This window comes from Pinus tabuliformis, chromosome J (genome assembly GCF_031772625.1).
Source record: "Pinus tabuliformis cultivar Carrire ecotype Pingquan chromosome J, CPIR1, whole genome shotgun sequence".
NCBI classification, from domain to species: domain Eukaryota; kingdom Viridiplantae; phylum Streptophyta; class Pinopsida; order Pinales; family Pinaceae; genus Pinus; species Pinus tabuliformis.
This window is the reverse complement of record NC_142295.1, coordinates 1,225,005,360-1,225,029,879: the sequence shown is the minus strand read 5'-3', so window position 1 is coordinate 1,225,029,879 and position 24,520 is coordinate 1,225,005,360. Positions and strand designations below refer to the sequence as shown.

The window sequence follows — 24,520 nt, the reverse complement described above, 5'->3', positions numbered from 1 at the left end:
TGTAAAGCAAACTATATGAAATTTACATCTAAATCTATCGAAGACAGAAATAAAACTACACTACGAGACTATTCAAAACGCATATATAAAAAACCTAAGTTATGCCTACGCTATGGAATCGGAACAAAACCTATGATCTGATAGAGCCTGCGATTAACCTATGTAAAAAACACAGAATTTCAATGCACGTTATGTGACCATAAAAAAAAATCGATTTCTGCTGCTACGGAATATGCCCAAGCCGTCAAACGAAATTAAAGCACCAACTGAATGCAATCGATATACCTTGAAATCTCATTTACCTGGCCCGATGAATGATTTCGATACCTGCGGCGATGAATCGGAAGTGTTCAGGGGAAATGGTCGGGTTTCATACAGTCGACGGCGGCAGCAAAGTGTTCGATGGATGTAATACGCAGTTGAGACCACAACCGCAGGAGCATACGCCCCAACTGCTGAACGATAACGTCTCAGCTACCAGAGGAAAGAGATGCGGCCTCGAATTTTTTACGGGGAAGTGGTGGCACGCAATTACAGCTATTTCCTGGTGAATGGCTCTGAGTTTGCTGATCAAACGTGATTTTATACAAACCATAACATTTTTTAAATGCTGCACAAATCGACGGCACCAGGGACTGAGATCGCTGTCTATCCGAATTTACTCCGCCTGTGTGATGAAATCGGCTGACCCGCGTGCCAAACAAATAGACGGCGACAGATAAAAGGAAGCTTGCTTCTCAACGAAAACCCAGGCGTAATCCAAAACTATATTGTCCTTCAAAAAATTTGGAATTAAAATTCTCATGCGTCGCTGAGACTGAGAAAGACTAATATCAAATGGCAGGGGCCTTTATGAACAGTTTTCTGGGCTGTAGCAACAGCGTGGGTCTTCGAACCCCTTTGATATTTCTCAGATATTCCTTGGCTTGCCTGAAAAAAAAAACTCTTACAATAATGCCCACCTTTAGTTTGCTGATCAGATGGATTGAATACGTTCTCTTTTATCCAGCTAGTGTACTGATGCATGAAATAATGCCCATCACAGCTTTAGCACATGCTTTTACAACCTCAGATCAGAAGTACATGAGCCTGCAAAAACCCTAGTCAGTGCAATGATAACCCTGGAGAGCAGAAAACAAAAGCCCTAATCAAAACTGCATTAAGCAAAAAAAAAAAATATTAAAATCCTAGATCAGCCTAATAATTTACAGATTTGGCCCCTTAACAGCCAGATTTCAGCAATAGGCACAGAAATATTTTAAAGAAATAAAGATTCTCAGATTTTCACTGTGAAGAACTTCAGAAAATCCCTCATGCAAATTTAAAAAAAAATAAACCGAATGATAGACCCAGGATCAAATCCAACTGGGCTCAACACAAAATGCTTGCGGGAGTTGGCTGGTTCAGCCGAGAACTTCCCCGAACGCCCACAAAATTTCCTTCAATGATGTTTTCTGCACAGCTCAAAACAACTGTCAATAAAGAGGGCAAAAATGCTGCTAGATCTCAGGAAGTAATGGAGATACCTGCCATTACTTCAGAAACCCTAACAGCACCCAAACCCTAGCAAGTGAACAAGATACCTGTGCTCACAATACTCTACAAAAAGCTATTATTAACGGCTGAAAATAACATATGCAGAAAATTAAACAATCTCACAGCATTTCAAGAGAGTAACACCAGCAAGATATGGACCCCAAAGTCTTCTTTTATTAACCAGAAACAGATTTACAAGAGAGCTTCTACAGTATCAGACTCACAGATCCCATTGATCTGAAATGACCACCTAAGACCCTATATAAAGGAGATGATCCCAACGGCTAGCTCGAATGATCCATGTAGAAATGATCTCAACCGTTGATGAAGATCAAGACATCTCTTGATCTCATCCGTCGATTTATTCACTTAAAATATTATTATTTTATTTTATTTTTTAAATTTTTAAATTTTTTTATTTATTTTATTTTTTAAATTTTTTATTATTTTTTATTTTATTTTATTTTTTTAAATCTTTAAATTTCTTAATTTTTATTTATTTTATTTCATTTTTTAAATGGATCATCGAACTAAGCCTTTGGAAACATCACCTAGGACCTAGGACTTAGGACTCACGAGGGGATTTAAAACATTTTCAACCCTCAAGACACATTTCATGATGACTTTTTACAATTTACATCTCAAGGGGACAAACCCACTTAATACAGACCCTCACAAAACACCCAGTTCTGCGACACAACTATAATCTAGCAGATCAACGCACTAAGATTCTCCTAAAGTTCTAATGACAAAATCCATCCCGGCTTTGGGGTCAGGTTTGAAGGAAAACTCTGCCGATCCATGGATCGGTGAGACGAAAAACCTTCCGGGACGTAGATTACCACTAGAAAATTAGGTCCACCTAGGCAATACACATACACGACTCATGTTTGCTAAGATTATTTACAATTCATACATGCAGACTGGGTTTACAATCAAAATGATCAAGCTGTTGATGACTGCAGGATGGCATGGAAACGCTGATCAGGTGCTGCCCCTTTTTGCAAAGAAAAGGGGGGTGTACTGCATGGGTAGTTGACCAGTAGTGGTCAACAGGGTTGATTCTTCTTACTTGATAATTACTTGCGAGTATTTGTTGGCTTTTATTACTTAATTAGGTCTTCTTCATCAAGCAATTACTAAAACATAAAATGCATGAAGATCACAAGACACAAGATATAGGCTCCAAGCCAGGGTAAAACCCCACAAAGGGCTAAACCATAGGTGCAGGAATTCCCCCCCCAAGGATCTTGAGGCAGAACTGCGTCCCGTACGGATCTGCCACCGATCCTTCGGTGGAACCGCGGATCCAAAATTTGAATCCGCGGTTCTGCCTTTTTTTGGCGATTCCCAGAAAATTCAATCTTGGGGGCCCGATCCGCGAATCCGGAAAGGATTGAGTGCGGATCTGTGGAGGTTCAGCTGTGTATCCACCACGGATCACGAGCGGATCCGAGAGAAGGTGGACAATTCACACGGTTTCGCGAGGCTTTTTTTGTTTTTGTTTTGGAAATTTTGAACTGTTATGTGAGGAAATACACTTTCCAAATACTCCCAAGGTGCCCCTTGATGCTCCCAAGACGCTTCCTAGATGCTCCCTAGTGGTAATGTTAAATTCTTAAAGTAAAAGTGACTTTCCCCATTATCTTTCATATCCATCCTTTTACTTCAATTTTTAACATTACCATGAAATGACTCAAGGATGTTTGATAATGGTTCCAACCTCATTAGACTTCATATAGAGAAAATAGAATTTCATATCCCATTCAAAATTCGGCAGACTTAACAGTTTTCAGGATCAATGGGATTGTGGCATTTCATTGGATTATATCATGTATGAGGGCATGTGATTGGCATTTAATCAAGTGCACCAAGCCTTATATGTACCCCAGTGTTGGTGTTGTTGATTGTTGAACTCCTTTGTCATGGCCTTAGCAATTATGTACCCCTTCACTCAAGTCAAAATCATTGATCAGGCATGTTAAGCTTTCTCTACCATATTATAAGGCTTGGATTAGGCTGTTTGATCAAAATTATGCAATGTTGACTAATATCCCTATAGAATTCAAGTAGAGGCAAAGGCTAGACAAGAGAAGAGGAATCTAGCTTCTAGATGGTCGATGTTGGAATAATTAATCATTGATGTACAATGGATGCCACATCTATCTTATTTTATGTAAAAATATGAATGTTTTCATGTTTTCTACAACTAATTTGGTATTTTGGATGTTTTTTAATATAAATGCAAAAAAATATAAAATATACATATATATAGTAGATGCTTCGCTTTAGCCCCAAGGGTTAGCTCAACTGGTCGAGTCCCCATTGTTAAGTACCTCGCCGATCGAGAGGTCATAGGGTCAATTCTCCTCGACGCCCTTGGGGTTAGGCCCTACTAGTCTGGCCGACGGGCTTTAAAAGATTCTCTTCAGGGTTGATCTGCCCAGATTTTTCCAAGGGAAAAAAAGTAGACGCTTTGCTTCTTAGATTTTTGGGAAATGACGCTTTTGCGTCCCCACTTCCAAAAAATGCCTCCGCTTCGTCCCCGCTTTGTGCAACATTGGGGTAAACCCAAACAACTTCTCTTCTTATAGAATTAGATCAAAGTGAGACACCAAGAACCAAAGACCAAGACCAAGACCTCCACAAGCACCAATTTAGCCCTCCTTTAGAACCTTCCTAAAACAAGTCAAAGTCCACAAAGTCAACGCTAGTCAAACTTCATCAAATCTGGTCAAACTCGGAATTTCAACTCTGTTGCAACTTGCACCCATTTTTTCACAATTCCATGGAAGCAGTTGTGCCATTTTTTTCAAAGATCAAAATCATTAGCTAGCAACTTATTATGTCATTATAAACCCAATTTCTGCAAATTGTAATGTAAATGGTGCTAGTATGGTCATTTAATTATGTAACAACCTAAGTAAGCCTATGATTTTGACAACAAATTTCATCCTAGGAGGTTTTTCGTTTGATCGATCTATGTGTGTTTTTTGTTACTTTTTGTAGCATCGAATGTGTTCTAGCTATGAAATGTGGTGGAGAGGCTAGAATGCATGCGATATCTAAAACCCATAAATTGTTTTTGGAAATTCCACCTATAGATGACTTAATTAGATTAATAACCTATTTTTTAATGTTTCCTAAGTCTAAAGTTAGGAAAACGTAAATTAATTAAGTCAAAGTGAGAATAGTCTAGAAACTCACACAGATCGACTTCAAATCGACTTCAAGATGCTCCAAGTCCTTGATTAAGATTTAATTTTGGACGTTGGAGTCCCAACAGAGGATTATGACAAGAAGTCAATGGGAACTTGGAAAATACACTTCAACAACTCGATTTCCATAGAGCAACAACAGTTTTCAGAGAGCTAGAGATTGAAGTAGGGACAATGAGGCTAGAGGAAGTTTTCCAGATCCAGCAAGTACTTTTGCAGCGAAGACGAGATTTCTCCAGGAGGTTGCGCAGAGCCTCAAGAAGGCAGCTCAATTTGTTGAAGAGGGCAAACGTTTTCAGTTCCAATGTTGATTTGGGGTAGCATCGGATGTGCTCTAGCCATAAAATTTGGTGGAGAGGCTAAAACACATGAGATCTCCAAGACCGAGAAATGGTTTGGGCAGATTGTATCCAGTTTGGGAGATATTAAAATAATTAATATTTTTAATAGAGTTCCTAAGTCTAAACTTAGAAAAAATAAAATATTAATGGGTATTAATATAAAACTGGGTTGGAAGGTTCCAAAAGTCATGGATCAAGCCAAATCTAATCTTAGCCATTGATTAGAGATGTAATTTCGGTCGTTGAAGGACCAATAGGAAAAGTATAAGAGGAGGCTTGAGGGTCAATTGAAGAATACACCAGAGTGATCAGTAATTCGATATACTAGAGCGGGGTTGCTAAGTAAAGTCGAATCGGTGATCAACAGCGAGGGGCAATGAATACTAGACAGAGAGGCAAAGATAGTGCTAAGTGACCAGCGCAGAGGCAGAGAGGCAGACGTAGAAGCCAGAGCAGGCCATGCAAATCCCAATAGAGACAATGCAGAGGCCAGAGGACCTGCGTCATCCACGCAAAAGGCAACAAGAGTGACGTAGAGGGTCCCAAAGGCTGCGCAGTGCCTCAGAAGGCTGATGCAGAGGGTTCTGAGGCTAATGCAGAGGCCAGGGGGGCTAACACAGTACTTTATTGTTGTTGGAGAGGGTTTCGTGGGGCAGGTTTTCTGAATACCTGCTTCCGAATAGAGAGGTATTACTGCCGGATTATTTTCTCTGTCAGGTGAGCCAGTTTGGCACCCAGTTGTACTCAAGGATAGACTGCATAATAAAATAACCCTCATAATTGCTACATCGGTTTTCCCGCATTGGGTTTTTCAGGGGACGAGTTGTCCAAAGATAACGGTGTCACTTGTGTGTTTGCTTTCTTTCAGTTGTTGATCTGTACATGGTTGAGACTGTATTGTGTTTATTTTGTTATTTATATGTTTTAAATAACTTGTTCGTAATTAACAAGTAGACGAAATAAACCAGAAGAATACAGATTAAATTTCTAAAGGACAAACTTAGAAATTTCAACATTGTACCAGAGCGTGGTTGCAGACCACAGGAGAGCTGAAGGCATCAGCTGAAGCAGAGCATTTGCAGCAGAGACAACTGTCCCGAGTGACAGAAGTTGTTCCTTGCAGAAAGCGACAGAAGAAGGGTTGACACAGAGGGACTGTGTCATCAGTCTGGGCCAGAGAGAGGCCAGCGCAGAGGCTGAGGACGGCAGAAAAGGCTCATGTCGAGACCAAGAGGGTTGACGCAGTTGGCTGGGGGAGCATTTCAGCCAGTGCCGGGATTGCGTAGAGCCTAGAGGCTCAGTCCTTCGGTTGCTGGGGTTTAGGAAGCTGTGGGCAGTTTGCGAGGAGTGAAGCTGGTGGGGTGTTGTGGGCAGAACAGTAACTAACAGGGCAAAACAAAGGTAGAGGGAGTCGCTACCGAGGCAGATTTCTAGCTAAGGAATCTAGATCAATGTTGCAGGTGCACAGGAGATCGGAGAGGTGCGACTTGACGACTGGCATGAGGATTTCCAGAAGGTAAATTGAGACTCAGAGGGAGTCTAGCAGAGAACTTCTAGGCGAGAAGTAGAGAGACTCGGAGGAATCGTCAAGAAGAGCACAAAGATGGCCATGAATGGGCTGAGGAATCAAGACAGGCTGGATGGGGCGTCCAACTTTGTGGTTTGGAAGGCTAGGATCCTGTCCATTCTAGATAGACATCGCATCAAGGCCTTCGCCTTGAGAACATTGGTGATCTTAGTTGACCTGGCTAATAATGAGAACTACGAGGAGGCAATGACCAAGGTGAAATGTATTATCCTTGATGGGGTCAAGGATCATGTCGTCCAACTTATTGCCGAGAAGGAGACGACAAAGGAAATGTGGGACACCTTGAAGACATTGTACCAGCGTACTTCCGTACAGAGGAAGATATTACTTGAAAATCAGCTACGGTCATACCAGATGCAGAAGGGGGAGCAGATAGATCACTTCCTCAGTCGGTTGAAGGAGATCCGAGACCAACTGACTTCCATAGGGGCCACACCAGATCATGAGATGTTGGTGAGGACCGCTCTAAGTGCAGTGTCCGAGGAGTGGGAGACATTTGTCCAGAGCATTCTAGGCAGGGCGAATCTTCCAGATTGGGAAGAATTGTGGGCGGCTCTTTGTCAAGAAGAGATCAAACGACTGAACAAGACGGGAAGTAGCAACACAGGAGTCCAGATCAAGAAGGAAGAGGAAGACGATGCAGCTTTGGCATCTCCAGGAAAAAAGGAGAAGAGGAGAAAAAGGACCTCTCCAAGGTCAAGTGTTTCAACTGTGGGGAACTAGGCCATTATGCGAACCAGTGTCTGGGGAAAAAGACTAAGGGAGAAGCGTCTGACTCCAAAGCAGCACCAGTGAAGGCGGAAAAGGAGGTAGATGAGGATGACGATTGCACCATGAATGCTCATGTACCTCTAGAGAAGAGGTGGGGAGACATCGAGTTGTAGTTAGGAAGACCATAGGCGATGAGGGGCAGGATCCTTGAGGTACCCAACCTCTTGGATTATACCTTGCTACGGAAGCCCTGAAAAGAGAGTAGCAAGACTAGTGGATGTCGGTAGAGACAAATGCAGATGGAACGACAAAGAATGCTACAGTGCAAGAGTGCTAAATCAAAAATAAAAATTCGAAAATTGAAAAACAATAACCCAAAACAAAAAATTTGAAATTTTTAAACTAAAACAAATTTAAACAAACCAAAAAATTCAAACCTAAATCTAACTCATGACAATACAAATGAAAATTAAAATAAAAAGTCCGAGAGCACCCTAACTAAAACACAATCGAATAAATAAAAAAGAAAAGGTAAAGTCGAATGTCTATTTGTTGTGCGTGCGGGTCTTGTAATGGTGGTAACAGAATAGGGAGGTCTTCAAGCTCAAGCGAGGGGAGAGCTGGGACAGGTAACGAGAGGACAACGAGGGCAATTTGAGGCCACACGCAGATGGCGGCAAGAGGAGGTCGAATGCAAATGGAGATGAGGGTTACAAGCCAACGAGAACGGACATCGATGGAGATAAACGTAGGAAGAGAGAAGCGGGTTTGGATTTGTTGCAGGGATGGTGGATGGCAGCAACGAAGAAGTAATAAGCTGAAGAAATCCGCGGGGATAGCAGGTCGAAGAGGGTTTGCTGCAGCAAATGGAAGAGGGAGTGGAAGAGAGCTGCACGAGAGTGAATGGAGTAGCGTGCAAAGGGAGTGAGGCAGAGAGTGATGAAGAATGGACGTGGGTTCTTTCCTGTTACAGGTTTGCGTGGAAGGAAAAGGTAGCAGGTAGAGACAGGGAGGAGTTGGATGGAGCAGCGAGGGTTTGATGGTACTAGGAGGGAGAATTGCATGCAGATGGTTGAGGATGGGAATGGAGAACACTATTTGCTAGGCAGAGAAGGGGTGAGTGAGGAAAATGCAGGTAGAGGGAGATGGCAGTGAGGATTTAAAAAAAATTCGAAATGCATAGTGAACCCAAAAAAAACCAAGCAGCAAACCAATCAGCAAAAATGGTAGCCCAAAAACTATTTGAAAAAATTCCAGAAAAAATGTTGAATCCACTTGTTTCAGACTTAACCCTAAAATCCTCATGAAAATTTCCAAATCTAAGAATTTTGGAACCCCTATAAAAATTTCCAGATTTAACACTCTTTAAACCCTTGGACTGCAAAATTAATTTGAAAAATATTCCTGCAAAATGATGTTGATAAACCCCAGAGATCTAGATCTTACCCTCCAGGGCCTAGATCTTGACTTTACACGAATTTCTTTCTCAGATCTGTAGTTGCACGACAACAAGAAAACATCCAAACGATATATACAATGATAAAACTAGAACCCAGAAAAACCAACGTTAGAAAAATAATTACAAAATTTACAAACTACAGGCTCTAATCAGCTAGATCTGTCATTATACCACACAAAAAAATTATTTATTTAAAATTTTATGCAGGTGCTAACTCGAAACCCTTCGTGCATCACCAACAAAAATTCTTATGATAAGCCTGGGATTAATTTTACTGGGCTCTTCAGAAAACACGGATCGGGAGTTGGCTGGTCCAACTGAAAACTTCCCCTAATGCCTAAGGATCTAAAAATCAAGATTTTCCTGCAAAACTCAATCCAACCATTAAAATAGAGCGAGAAAATGATAATAAAATTCAGATAAATAGAGATACCTGCTATTACATTCAAAATTTAAATTATCACTTAAACCCCAGCGACTGAGCAAGATACCTGTACTCAAATCACTCTTTAGAAGCTATCATCAATGGCTAAAAAAATTATGCATGAAAACAACACATCTTACAGTATTCCCATGAAGAGTAACACCAGCAAAACTTAACCCCAAAGTCTTTCTTTATTATTTGAAAAAAGAATTACACAAGAGCTTCTTGCTAAGCACACGACTCAAATGTCGGATCAATTGACTGACAAATAACTTCCTATTTAAAGATAAATCCTCCAACGGCTAATTCGAGTGATGCTCGTCAAAACAATCTCGACCGTTGATGAAGATTAAAATTCATTTTAATCTCATCCGTCGAAATATTTAAATATTTGGGGAAATTCGAATTTTTCAATTAAATGCATTTTAATTAATTCAAAAATTAAATTCCCCAAAATTTTGACTTTGACTTAACCCCAAGGATCAAATGCTTAAAATTTATCAAAATAATTAATTTACCTTATTCCCTATACCTCTTAAAATTTAATTTTTAAGGATCCAATGAATTTTTCCTATGGAGAATTTAAATTTACCTAAGACCTAGAATTAATTAAATTTCTGGCTTAGGATTTTAATTAATTTTTGGCCCGAAAATTTAATTAATTAACCTATGAGGGAATAAATTATTTTTCCAACCCTCAAGATACTTTATATCATGATTTTCATATTTTTTACATCTCAAGGGGGAAAACCCATTGTAAAAGACCCTCACAGACTACCCATTTCTAGACACAAATATAATCCAGTGGACCAAGCAATTTGTATTAAAATAACCTAACCAAATAGTTAGGATTATTCTCAAATCACTTTTACATAGACTCGATCTAGAACTCTAGGACTCATCTAAGATCCCAGTGACAAAATTCATTCCGGCTTTAGGGTAAAACTGAAGGAAAACTCTGCCGACCATTTGAGAATGGATCAGTGAGACAAAAAACCTCCTGGAATGTAGATCGTCACCAGAAAAGTAGGTTTACCTAGGCAATTACATACATGACACGGATCTGCTGAGATTATTTACATCATATAAATGCAGAATGGGTTTACATTAGAAAATAATGATCAAGAAGATGATGATAGTTGTACAACACGAACACATCGATCAGGTGCTATCCCTTTTGCGAAAAAAGGGGGTGTACTGCTATGGGTCGTTGACACGTAGTGGTCAACATCTCGCTCTACTCGGGGACACATTGCTGCACAGGAGGAATGTGAGAATCCAGAATCTGCATCCATGCAACTCACAATATAACATAAGTAGCGTCCATCCAAAACCATCATATAACATTAAGCATAGGAAAGATATAAGCTCTTCATTTATTAATTGGTCTAACAATATGAAAAACATAAATCTACTTACACAATAAAATACTGAAATAAAAGGGTGTAGGGTTAGGAATACAATACAAAGGATGCCCCATGGCATCAGATGCATTCAATGTAGTGCATGCTGAGCATTTGTCTGCTTTCAAGGAAATCTATTGGTTGTTTCTCAGATATGCCATGTCCAATCCTGCACACGATAGGACTTTTTCCTATCCGAAAATCAAGTTGCTCGCAGCCATCAGATGCATCAAACCACTTTCTCATTCTCTTTCTCTTGCGCCTTTTCTTTGTGGCAGGTTGTGATGTTGATGATGATGTGGTCGGCGCACAACTTCCTTCTTGATCCGAAAAACGCTCATATGGAAAACTTGGAATGTTCAAAACTTTTGTGATTTTCGCTTCTTTATGAACTTGATCTATTATGACTGGTGGATTAGCCATGTGAGAATCAATCTGATTCTTATCAATTTCCATTTTATCTGGGTCACCTTCAATTAGCCACTTTTCAATGGAACATGTTGTCGCACAGATTGTCACGACAACGCTCAGACCGGGGGCTGTCACTCTGATCCACGATCTCTCCGTTTAAGCCTGTCTCCCGCGGCTAAGGGGGGTAGACCCTGTAGGGAAATGGACAACCAAATGCGAACCAGTTAGATTGGGAGACACGAAGGAACAAGCACTAAATTGATTTTATTTATTTAATGGACCAGTGCCTTATGGGCTTGATGTTTAAACGATTACTTACTAGATGTTGCAGAAATGTAAACCGTGTACAGCAATCATTTACCATCAAATAACTTGAACGATGCAAGATATCCAGTAAAACCACAACGTTCTTATAATGATTCAGCGATTAAAACTCAATAACGATATTCCAACGATTAAAAATTTCGAAAGATAAATGCTTTAAACAACCACGCAATTTCAAAAGTTAACCAGGGATCACATCCATATAGCTAATCTTCAAAATGATCATTCATGCATGCCAACTCATATAAAATGATAAACATTCATTCCACATCAAAAAATTTAGCCTTAGCAAAGATAATAAAGCGTGATAAACCCCTGAGCCAAGACCGAAAAATATTTCCAAAATATTTTTATGTTTTTCAAATGAAAATTAAAGACTAAATGAAACTTTAATTTAAAAAAAATCTAAATATTAAGATCTAAACTAAAAGAAAAGAAAATCCTTTTTTTTGCCTTTTTATGTTATTATACTTTCTTTTTTTTTAAGAAAAAAAAGCTTAAATTTAAAATGAAACAAAATCTAATTTAAAACAGAACTTGATTTTAATATTTTATAAAGATTTAAAAAAAAGGTAATAAAAAAAATAAAACTAAGATCTTAAACTAAATCTAAACTAAAAAAAAGAAATCTATTAAAAGTAAAAATGATACCCGCTTTCCTTTTTATATATTTTCTTTTTTATTTGATTTTTTATATTTATAAAACATAAAAATAAACTCTTTTCATTTAAAAGAAATCTAAAACTAAACGATAACTGACCAAACCTAGACTAAATAAGATCTACATTCGAATGAATATATGCAAAACAGAGTTATATGCAATACCTAACACATAAATATATGAAATCAAACAAAATGAAAATCTTAACACCACCTACGCATACGTCGAAAATACCTATGCTAAAACTTTACAAAATACAAAAATGCGTTGATAAAATGAGATCAAGGAATACGCTGTCTCTAACACGCACTGTCCAACAAAGGTTGAATGCTTTGCTTACGCTGTGCAGGTCAGACGGCAGAAGGAAAGCGTGAGGAGCTTGGTTGCAAACGAGGAGCTGCGTAAGGAGTGAAGACTGGACGCAGGGATCCGGAGATTGGGGAGGCTATGCGGATACGGCAGTTTCGATGGACAGGCTGCAGGCTTCACGTGAGGGATGAGAAGAAACACTGCGCAGGTTTTGAATTTGTTACGTGGACAGCTGGAATGGTTATGCTGCGTAAAAAAAATAAAAATAAATCGATGATCTGTTTACAGTATTGTGACTGCATGCGGTGCATTGAGGTAGAAATAGAAATCGTGGGTGCAAACAGCGTGTAAATCAAAGAAGGATATGCGCAGGTAAAGGGAGCACGTTGGAGATTGAGTGAAAATAGATTTGCAGGTTGGGCAGCTGAAAATGCCAGAAGAAACTATGTGAAGCTTTGACAGAGTGTGGATTTGGCAGCTATGGAGATGAAATGGATTACCCAGATTGCCAAGATAAACCACTGAAGCTTTTCATGAAATTTATATTTGAATTTCCCTGCTCCAAAAGCACCTGTAACCTGCAAAAGAAAGGAAAACCCTAATATAATATGTGTATAAAACAAAAAAAACCCTAGATCAGCTAAACAATTTACAACTTTTAGCTCTTAAACAACCAGATTGATCAATAATCAGCAGTAATATTACCGAAAATTCCAGATTTGCTATAAAAAACTTCAAAAAATCTCTCATGCATTTCAGAAAAATAAACTAAATGATAAACCCAGGATCAAAACTAGTTGGGCTCTGCAAGAAAATGCTAGCGGGAGTTGGCTGGTTCAGCTGAGAACTTCCCCAAACGCCCACTGGTCTTCTTCGATAAGGGTTTCCTGCACAACTCACTTCAATCATCAATAAAGAGAGAAAGAACAATTCTAGATCTCAAAAAGCAATGGAGATACCTGCCATTACTTCAGAAAACCTAATACCATTCAAACCCTAGCAAGTGAACAAGATACCTATGCTCAACAATACTCTATAATAAGCTGTTACTAATGGCTGAAAATCAAAATATGCAGAAAATAAAATAGCTCACAGCACTTCCAGAGAGTAATACCAGCAAGATTTTAACCCCAAAGTCTTTCTTTATTAGCACCAGAAAAAGTTTACAAGAGAGCTTCTTCAACACAAGACTCCAAGATCGAATGATCTCAAATGACCCCTAACACCCTATTTAAAGGAAAAGTTCCCAACAACTAGTTCAAGTGATCCACGTTAAAATGATCTCGACCGTCGATGAGGATCAAGATATCTCTTGATCTCATCTGTCGAATTTTTAATGTATTAAAAAATTGAAATTCTGCATTTATTTACTCAAAATATTATTATTTTATTATTTTTAGGTTTTTTACTTTATTTATATATATTTTTTATTTTTATTTTTTATTTTTATTTTTAATTTTTTAATTTTTTAATTTTTTATTTATTTATTTAAATGGATCCTTGAACTTAGCTTTTGGGAAAATCACCTAGGACCTAGGACTTAGGACTTATGAGGGGATTAAAACATTTCTTAACCCTCAAGACACTTTACATCATGACTTTTACAACTTTACATCCCAAGGGGGGAAAACCCATTTGACATAGACCCTCATAAACCACCCAGTTCTGCGACACAACTATAATCTAGCAGATTAACACACTAGGATTCTCCTAAGATTCTAATGACAAAATCCATCCCGGCTTTGGGGTTAGGCTGAAGGAAAACTCTGCCGATCATGGATCGGTGAGACGAAAAACCTTCCGGAACGTAGATTATCACTTAGAAAATTAGGTCCACCTAGGCAATTTACAGACATGACTCATATCTGCTAAGATTATTTACAATTTATACATGCAGACTAGGTTTACAACATAAATTGATCAAGCTGTCGATGACTGTAGAATGGCACGGACATGTCGATCAAGCGCTACCCTTTTTGCAAAGAAAAGGGGGTGTACTGCTATGGGCAGTTGACCGGTAGTGGTCAACAGAACAAATGACCTCCTCATAATAAGATGGAGCTTGCTGCAGCAGACAGGGAGGCTTATGATCTGTTGACATTTCCTTGTTTCTTTCATCCTTTGACTGATGCTGAAATTTCTGTACCTGTATTGTTATGGCATCCATCTGGTTAGAGTGTTCAACCTTCATAGCACTGACTTCCTTGGCATGGTTTTCCTCCATGGTCAATAACTTATTCTGAAGACATATCTGACCAGCTTCCATATCTTTTATTACTTTGTCATTATCTGCTTTTATGGTTATCAAGCAATTTTGCATAGAGCTCATTTCTCTATCATGATTAGCTTTCATGGTTTCCATTTCCTTAGCATGTTTTTCTCTCATGACAAGTAAATAGTTTTGCATGGAAGTCCTTTCTTTGTCATGACCTGCTTCCATGGCCTCCATCATTGTGTTATGATTTACTTGAATAGTACTCATTTCTTTCTCATGATGACTCTGCATGTCGGTCCTCATAGCCTTCATATTCTGAGCACACTTTTCTACTACGGTGGCTACGTGATCAGAGTGTTTAATTTTCATGATTTCCATCTCCTCATCACGTTGAGTGTACAAAGTTCTCATATCCTTGGCGTAATCAACTATCAATTTTTCTTGACTAAGCTCCATATTTTTTACAAGTTGTGTTTGACTGAACTACATGTCTTTAACCAACTGCTTTAGTTCTTCTATAAGATGCTTATCATTTTCCCTTTCATTGTCGACACTGATTTGACAACTTGTTCCTACTTTTCCACTATCATGGATTCGTCTTGCAACCGTACAAGTGGATGGCACATTTTGATATAAAGAATTGTCTTGAAATCTTTCATTGACAGTTGGATCCTTTACAAGATCACTTTCATCCTATTGCATAGTATTAGGGGCACAAGGCGAGCCACCTTGATCTCCATATCTATCTTTAAAAGCATTGATGATGTCTTGTAAAGAAGCGAAAGAATCTTCAGGACAATTATGAAACCAATTCAAAGCATCACCCTCTAAAGAAAAGGCAAATAGACGCATCTTGACATCTTCATGTTTATATTGGGAAGAAAGACAATATCTGATTATTATATGAGTAATCTTGGATAGATGCTTTCTAGTAGCAGCTGAATCACCACCCGAGAACAAAGGTAATTTATGAATGGCCTCTTCCGGCATATCATGGAGAAAGTTAGTAAAATGACACGGGGCAAACAAGTCATCCATGATGACTTGCTTAAAGGGATAAGGAGGGACCAAATGGATGCTAGAGAGAGAACCTGCTCAAGAAAATCAAGAGATCCACAAGAAGCGAGCTTCTAGTAGAAATTCTTGTAAGAAATGAAAGAAGTGGAGTCGCCACTTGAACATGAATCTAGCTCTAGGATCCAAAAGGCAAAAACAATTGGATATAAGGGAGGGCTTCTTGTCTGAGAAATAATGGATGAATAAGTGGAGTCGCCACCCAAACAAGAAACGAACCGAAATGTCCAGGTGCTAAAAGTGCAGATGAAACGATTAATGAGATGACGAAAGATAAGGCGATGAAAAGATCAAATGACGCCAGGAAATGTTGTGCTGATGGGATAAGAAATGATGAAAGATTAGATGATTAGAAAAATGTCGTGAGGACCAAGGACAGAAAAACTCTATCCCCGACAACGACACCAAAAAATGTTGTTGCAGAAAGTGTCTATGCACTGCAATAACGCTCAGCGTAAGGATTGTCACTCTAATCCTTACTCCGTTTACTCTCTCCTAGACAAGTCAAGGGGGGTAGTCCCTAAGGTGAATGAATGAGAAAAGCCTATGGAACACAAGCTCTAGGAGACTTGAAGATGGAAAACCTGATGAATTTAGGACAAATCTTGGTTAACTGAGATGAATAGATTAAACACAAGACACATCCACAGGATAGAAATGATTATAGACCAGTGCCTTAGTATTCGATAAACCATAGATTAAGTAAAAAACAAGTTATCCAAAGCAATCTACAAATGTGACGAATAGTGACAATCATGAATGATTAAATGTAAACGCCCAAAACTCTATCATGCAAGAGATTCCAGATTTAAAATGATTTTCATTAATGACCCAGATCTAGAATTTAATTAACTTTCTCCTATAGCCAATATAAATTTTAAAACATTAATCGCACTTGACAATAGAGAAATATTACCACAGAATGACACCAAGGAAATTTATGTAATCAATTCAATTGTTTCATAGGAAATTAATTTAATGTGGTAAATGAAGAAATTAAATTTTTAATATGACAAAGTAAATCAAAAGGATTAATAAATTGAAATTTTAATGGGCCATAGGCCACATTAAAAATTTTAACGTGAAAGTGCAAATCCTCTTCTAATTTAATTCCTTAATCACTAGAATCTAAAAAAAAAATGGATTTTTTTAATGTTTTAGATTTTAAAAATATTTTAGATTTTTTTTTTTAATAGATTTTTTGAACGTAAATAAAAGTCAAAACCAAAATCACAAGTTAAATAAAAAATTGAAAAATGAAAACAAAAATACAATAAAATCAGAGATAAAAATTCAAAAACCCAAAACAAAAAATTCGAAATTTTTAAACTAAAACAAACTTAAACAAACCAAAAAATTCAAACCTAAATCTAACTCATGACAATACAAATGAAAATTAAAAAAAAAAATCCGAGAGCTAACCCTAACTAAAACACAATCGAATAAATAAAAAAGAAAAGGTAAAGTCGAATGCCTATTTACTGTGCATGCAAGTCTTGGAATGGCGGCAGCAGGAAAGGGAGGTCTTCAAGCTCGAGCGAGGGGAGAGCTGGGAAAGGCAGCGAGAGGACATCAAGGGCAGTTTGAGGCCACACGGAGATGGCAGCGAGAGGAGGTCGAATGCAAATGGAGATGAGGGTTACAAGCCAACGAGAAGGGACAGCAATGGAGATAAACGTAGGAAGAAAGGAGCGGGTTTGGATTTGTTGCAGGGACAGTGGATGGCAGCAGCAAAAAAGTAGTATGCTGAAGAAATCCGCGGGGATAGCAGGTCAAAGAGGGTTTGCTGCAACAAATGGAAGAGGGAGCGAAAGAGAGTTGCACAAGGGTGAATGGAGAAACGTGCAAAGGGAGTGAGGCGGAGAGTGATGAAGAATGGACGTGGGTTCTTTCCTATTGCAGGTTTGCATGGAAGGAAAAGGCAGCACGTAGAGACAGGGAGGAGCTGGATGGAGCAACAAGGGTTTGATGGCGACAAGAGGGAGAGCTGCACGCAGATGGCTGCAGATGGGAATGGAGAAGACTGCTTGCAAGGCAGTGAAGGGATGAGTGAGGAAAATGCAGGCGGAGGGAGATGGCAGCGAGGGTTTAAAAAAAAATCGAAATGCACAGTGAACCCAAAAAACAAATACCAGGCAACAAACCAATCAGCAAAAATGGTATCCCAGAAACTCTTTGAAAAATTTCTGGAAAAAAATGTTGCATCCACTTGCTTCAGATTTAACCCTGAAACCCTCATGAAAGTTTCCAAATCAAAGAATTTTGGAACCCCTATAAAAATTTCCAGATTTAGAACTCTTTAAACCCTTGGACTGCAAAATTAATTTGAAAAATATTCCTGCAAAATGATGTTGATAAACCCCAGAGATCTAGATCTTACCCTCCAGGGCTCTCAACTTTACACAGATTTCTTCTTCAGATCTGTAGCTGCATGACAACAAGAAAACACCCAAATGATATATACAATGATAAAAACTAGAACCCAAAAAAACCCATGTTAGAAAAATAATTACAAAATTTACAAACTACAGGCTTTAATCAGCTAGATCTGTCATTATACCGCACCAAAAAAAAAAAAAAATTATGCAAGTGCTAACTTGAAACCCTTCGTGCATCACCAACAAAAATTATTATGATAAGCCTAGGATTAATTTTACTGCGCTCTTCAGAAAACACAAATTGGGAGTTGGTTGGTCCAACTGAAAACTTCCCCTAACGCCCGAGGATCTAAAAATCAAAATTTTCCTGCAAAACTCAATCCAGCCATTAAAATAGAGCGAGAAAATGATAATAAAATTCAGATAAATAGAGATATCTGCTATTACATTCAAAATTTAAACTATCACTTAAACTCCAATGACTGAGCAAGATACCTATACTCAAATCACTCTTCAGAAGCTATCATCAATGGCTAAAAAAATAATTTATGCATGAAAACAACACATCTTACAGTGTTTCCATGAAGAGTAACACCAACAAAACTTAACCCCAAAATCTTTCTTTATTATCCGAAAAAAGGGTTACATAAGAGTTTCTTGCTAAGCACACGACTCAAAGGTCGGATCAATTAACTGACGAATGACTTCCTATTTAAAGATAAATCCTCCAACAGCTAGTTCGAGTGATGCTCGTCAAGCAATCTCGACCGTTGATGAAGATTAAAATTCCTTTAAATCTCATCTATCAAAATATTTAAATATTTGGAGAAATTCGAATTTTTCAATTAAATGCATTTTAATTAATTTTCCCCAAAATTTTGACTTTGACTTAACCCCACGGATCAAAAGCTTAAAATTTATCAAAATAATTAATTTACTTTAGTCTCGGGACCTCTTAAAATTTAATTTTAAAGACCGATGAATTTTGCCTCTGAAGAATTTAAATTTACCTAGGACCTAGAATTAATTAAATTTTTTGCTTTAGATTTTAGTTAATTTTTTGCTAGAAAATTTAATTAATTAACCTATGAGGGGATAAATTATTTTTTCAAACCTCAAGACACTTTACGTCATGATTTTCATATATTTTACATCTCAAGGGGGAAAACCCATTTGTAAAAGACCCTCACAAACCACCCATTTCTGCGACACAAATATAATCCAACAGACCAAACAATTTATAATAAAATAACCTAACCAAATAGTTAGGATTATTCCCAAATCACTTTTACATAGACTCAATCTAGAACACTAGGACTTGCCTAAGATCCCAGTGACAAAATCCATTCCGGCTTTCGGGTAAGACTGAAGGAAAACTCTATCGACCATCCGAGAATGGATCGGTGAGACAAAAAACCTCCCAGAATGTAGATCGTCACCAGAAAAGTAGGTTTACCTAGGCAATTACATACATGACAGGGATCTGTTGAAATTATTTACATCATATACAAGCAAAATGGATTTACATTATAACATAATGATTAGGATGATGATGATAGTTGTACGGCACGAACACATCGATCAGGCGCTATCCCTTTTGCGAAAAAAGGGGGTGTACTGCTATGCATTGTTGACACGTAGTGGTCAACAAGGTGAAAGAAAGCAACTTCACACACTATCAAAGGAGCCATCCTCTCATGCAGTGGAATTGGGTGACAACAAAAGCTATGATGTTAGAGGCTTCAGCTCAACATCATTGAAGCTGGATAATGGATCGAAGTTGCATCTCAACAACATTCTCTATGTTCTAGGTTTGAAAAAGAATTTACTTTCTATTTCTTGTTTAGAAGATAAAGGGGGAAGCAGGGTTGCAGGGGAGTGCCCCCTCTCACGTCCCCTCTTCGAATTTGCGCTTCGATTAGGAGCTAGTCGAGAGCGCGCTCCCGGCAAAAAGAAAATGCTCCCTATTTTTCGGGAGCATTTAGGGGAGCGGTCGGGAGCGTGCGCTCCTTGACCGCTCCAATACGCTTCGGGAGCACCTTTTAAGAGGAGGGAGAGGTTGGGGAGCAATCACTCCCAACCGCTCCCCCCTCTTAAAAAATGCTTCCATCCGGTGCTGAAAAAAAAAGGTCGCGCTGCTGAGAGGGAGGGGCTATAGCTGGTGGCGTAGAGGAGAGAGGAAAGGGAGGGAAAGGGGTGGGGAGAAAAGATAAATACACCCTCTCCCCTCCCATTATTCACTTCATCCATTGAAAGCAAGAGGAGCAAGAGTGTTTGGAGCAAGAAAGAGTTTGGAGCTTGGAGAGAGGAGCTTGGTGAAAGAGGAGCTTGAGGAGCTTGCAAAGGGAGATTGGAGTTTGGGATTGAAGGCCAAAGAGGTAGGATCTACACTCTAATCTAGCATTTTTTTTATGTTCATTGCTAAATAAATAAATAAAAATTCTGTATTTCCCATTCCCATTCCTCCATTTTTTTGCATACTCAAAACATCAAAGTTCGAACATCATGGTTATATGGCTTGGCATTTTCTTCTTCTTGGTTCCTTTTTTGGATATTATGGTGTTGGAGAGTAGAGGAAGAAGAGGATGAAGAAGTGGGTCATAATGGATTTGATGAAAATCCCAGAGATTTGTTGAGGAAGAGAGTGAACATGATTTTCAGCCCAAAAAATTAAACAAGACCAAACCCCATTGTGGAAATATGTTTCTAGGTTGAAGGAGGGAAAGGAGGTGGAACCACTAAATTTGAATGACCCCATTGCAACAAAATTTACACAAGTTTATACACCTGTGCCAAAAGGCACCTCTATGGGAAAAGGCCATGGGATGAAGATAAACCAATAGGAATCAAAACTTGTGCAAGTGTGTCAACAACAGATAGAGCCAAATACATAAGGGAAGAGGAGAAGCCCAATACAAATCTAAAAAATAAAGGGTTTCTTTGAACATAGCTCACAAGCACATCAACATGCACAAAGAACTCCTTCAGCATCCTCCCATGGCAGTGGATATGGAGGCATAGGACCAAACATCTCTCTAAGGCATAGAACCATATCATATTTCCTTGATGAAGGTTGTAGGAATGATGTGGATTAAAAAATTTACCAGTTCCTCTATGCATGTGGGATACCATTCGATGTTCTTCACTCACCTTATTGGCATGAAATGGTTTCAGCCATAAATGATGCCCCTGAAGGATACAAGAGCCCTGGGTATGACAAGGCTAGAACCATTGGACTTGATCATGAAAAAGCAAAAATATCACATTCTTTGAGTAGAATGACAAATTCTTGGACTGAGCATGGGGGGTCCATTGTATCTGATGGATGGACGAATGTAAAAGGAAAGCCATTAATAAATGTTCTTGTTGTGTCTGTTAGTGGTGCCATCTTTCTTTCAGCATATGATTACTCAGAGAAGTTCAAGACCGGCATCAACATTGCAAAACCATCACTTGAAACAATTGAACATATTGGGCCATACAGTGTCATCCAAATCATCACTGAAAATTCTGCTAATTGTAAGGCAACAGGAGCAATTATTGAGGATAAATACCCCAACATATTTTGTTCTGGGTGTTTGGTTCACACAATGAACCTTTTGATGCATGATATTATTAAGAACAAAAACCAACAATACAAATGGATTGGTGATTTGTACACGAGAGGCAAACAAATGATAAAATTTATTACACATCATAGCAATACCCATGGACTTTTCCGTAGTCACTCAAGATTGGAGTTGTTAAAGATTGCGAAGAATAGATTTGCTAGCTATTACCTCACCTTCGGACACCTTTTGAAGGTAAGAGAGTCATTGGCTAGCATGGTATCAAGTCCACATTGGCAGGTATTAAAGGAAAGGGCTACAAATGCAGCTGACAAGCAAGGTTTTGAATAGGTGGAGTGTTAATTTTAGGTATGTTCTATGCTTAGAGCAATTTATTTCAATTTTCACAGTTAGCTCAATAGCTTTTCCAGATTAGCAATCACAACAGCATTAAAGTAAACTACAGATAGAACAGAAACATAAATCGCAAAAGACAAGCCAAGACAAGAGGACAAGAGATGTGGCGCTAGCAGGGAAAAACCCCAATGTGGGGAAACCCTTGATCAATTCTTCTTATATGTCTTCAATAGTTCAGCAGAGAGAGAGAGAGAGAGAGAGATAGTACATTTACAACAGAAGTCAATGCTTAGACTTTCTAGATAAGAGAATAGATCATCTCTAAATGAGATCAGTTGAAGACATGCTGCTTCAACTGATTCTCCAAGGTGACTCCTTCACCTATCATTGTGCTGCATCTCGTCATCATGCTAGACCTCACCGTGCTGCCCCATGCTGCACCCATCATCACATTGTTGGACCTCATGTTGCCACTGCTGTCCCATGTAACATATTGTTGTCCCACTGTTAGTGATATTGCCATACTGTTGTCCCGTGTGCTTGCTCCATCAAGATTCATTGTTGTCCCAAGGCTGCACCATACAGCACCATATGCCTTCATCATGCTACCACCTATCACATCATTATGCTACTGTACATATTGTGCACAGATCCGCCCCAAGCCTATCCACTTTGTCTCTTGTTTGAGGTGATAAGGCCTCTTGCCTATCACAGTATAGCTATCATCTACAGCCCACTTCAAAACCCCTTGATTGTAGTCCAAACTATCTTGATTTGGGCTTAGTCTTAACAGCCCTACACACAGCTCCTTGATCCTTGAGACAACCCTGTTCAGGACCTGTTTGCACCCTCAAACAGCCCTCAAACTAATCTGCACTTCCACAGCAACTTGTCCTCTGAACTAAGCTCTCCATGCTGTCCTGAAGTGACATTACCTTGTTGTCTCTTCTTGCTGCGGCTAGGGCATCCAGTCATCATCTTTGGACTGCATTTGGCTATGTATAGACTGCGGCTAAGTCTCCTGGTTGCTGCGTCTAAGGGTTGTCCTAAGCCCTTCCAAAAACAGTGTTAAGGTCTTACCTTGTTGCGTATAGATGATCCTCTAAACAACTCCCTTCTTGTTGCAGCTAAGTAGCCTTTGTAGACTGCCATTAGGGCATTCTTTTAGACGAGTTAGGGAAGGCTAGAGCTGCGTATAGGAGCAGGTTAGGGCAGGGTTCATCTCTCTTGGACTGCGGCTTAAACCACCCTCTTTAGGACTGCGGCTAGGGCAGTATTGAACCTCCCATTAGGACTGAGTATAGGGCAGCATTAGCCCTTCCTTGACCACTGATTAGGGCATGCTTGGACAACAACTTGAGCTCCTAGATTGGACTATGGCTAGGGCATTTTATCTCCATTAAGACAGCATATAGAACCCTTCTTGAATGCGTAGAGGTGTCTCCTCCTAGGACTGCGTAGACGCTGATTTAGGGCTTCTCCATTAGGGCAACGTAATCCCTTAGGATCTCTCCTCCCACTAAAACTCAAAGACAAGTAGAGAGGAAAAGATCCCAAGTGTGTGTACAAATGACTTTCAAGGCACCTCTATTTATACTAAAATGTTGAGCACGTGGGGTTTATTTGGTTGCTGGCCGACCTTAACGAATTGTCCCATAACACCAATAAATTCATATCTTAATGAATACATATCGGAATCGGATGATCTTTAGATCAATCCTACACCTCTCGATGAGAGGGATCCAAGAAAAATATCAACTGCCATTAATAAGATGATCCACGTGGAGTTTGGCGCTAGTTTCCAATTTTAACAAGGAGACCGCTCTTGATGGTCTGTTTTGGGCACATGTGAGGCAAGTATTGGAATTCACCAAGCCCATTTATAACATGATTCGTTTTGCAGTGTTGATTTGGGGTAGCATCAAATGTGCTTTAGCCATGAAAATTGGTGGAGAGGCTAAAGCACATGAGATCTCCAAGACCCAGAAATGGTTTGGGCAAATTCTAACCAGTTTGGGAAATATTAAAATAATAATATTTTTGATGAAGTTTCTAAGTTTAAACTTAGGAAAAATAAAATATTAAAGGGTATTAATATAAAACTGTGTTAGAAAGGTCCAAAAGTCATGGATCAAGCCAAATCTAATCTTAGCCGTTGATTAGAGATTTAATCTCAGTCGTCGATGGACTAACGAGAAAAGTATAAGAGGAGGCTTGAGGGTCAGTTGGAGAACACACCAAGAGATATAAGAACTCGATTTTTTGGGGCAGGGTTTCTTGAGGGAATTGAGTGAGTGATCTGAGTTGCAGCTGAGGGGCAGTGAATACATAGCAGAGAGGCAGAGTTAGCACCAAGAGGATCAGCGCAGAGCCGGGAGAGGGACGCAGAGCCAGCTAGAGGCCACACAAAGCCAGCTAGGAGCTGCCCAGAGCCAAAGAGGGCCAGCATGTGAGACGCAGAGGGTCCAGGGGCTGATGCAGAGGCTCTAGGAGCTAACGCAAAGCCCAAAGAGGCTGACCCTGGGCCAGAGAGGCTAACATAGGGCCTAGAGGCAGTGCTGGG

At 39.2% G+C, this 24,520-nt stretch overlaps 1 protein-coding gene across 9 annotated transcripts in view; it reads right to left on the bottom strand.

Moving 5' to 3' along the window:
- The window catches only part of LOC149231548 (uncharacterized), a 303,271-nt gene that overhangs the window by 80,945 nt on the left and 197,806 nt on the right, over positions 1 to 24,520 (bottom strand). For 8 of the 9 annotated variants that reach the window (XR_016248077.1, XR_016248076.1, XM_089379231.1 and 5 more), the window contains one exon: positions 12,886 to 12,963. The exons of the other annotated variant lie outside the window; for it this stretch is intronic. Coding sequence is in view for 6 of the 8 variants with exons in the window: in XM_089379231.1 (XP_089235357.1) it covers positions 12,886 to 12,963 (78 nt within the window). In the remaining 2 variants the exon portion in view is untranslated. The remainder of the gene's footprint in view (positions 1 to 12,885; positions 12,964 to 24,520) is intronic. 9 annotated transcript variants of the gene reach the window in all.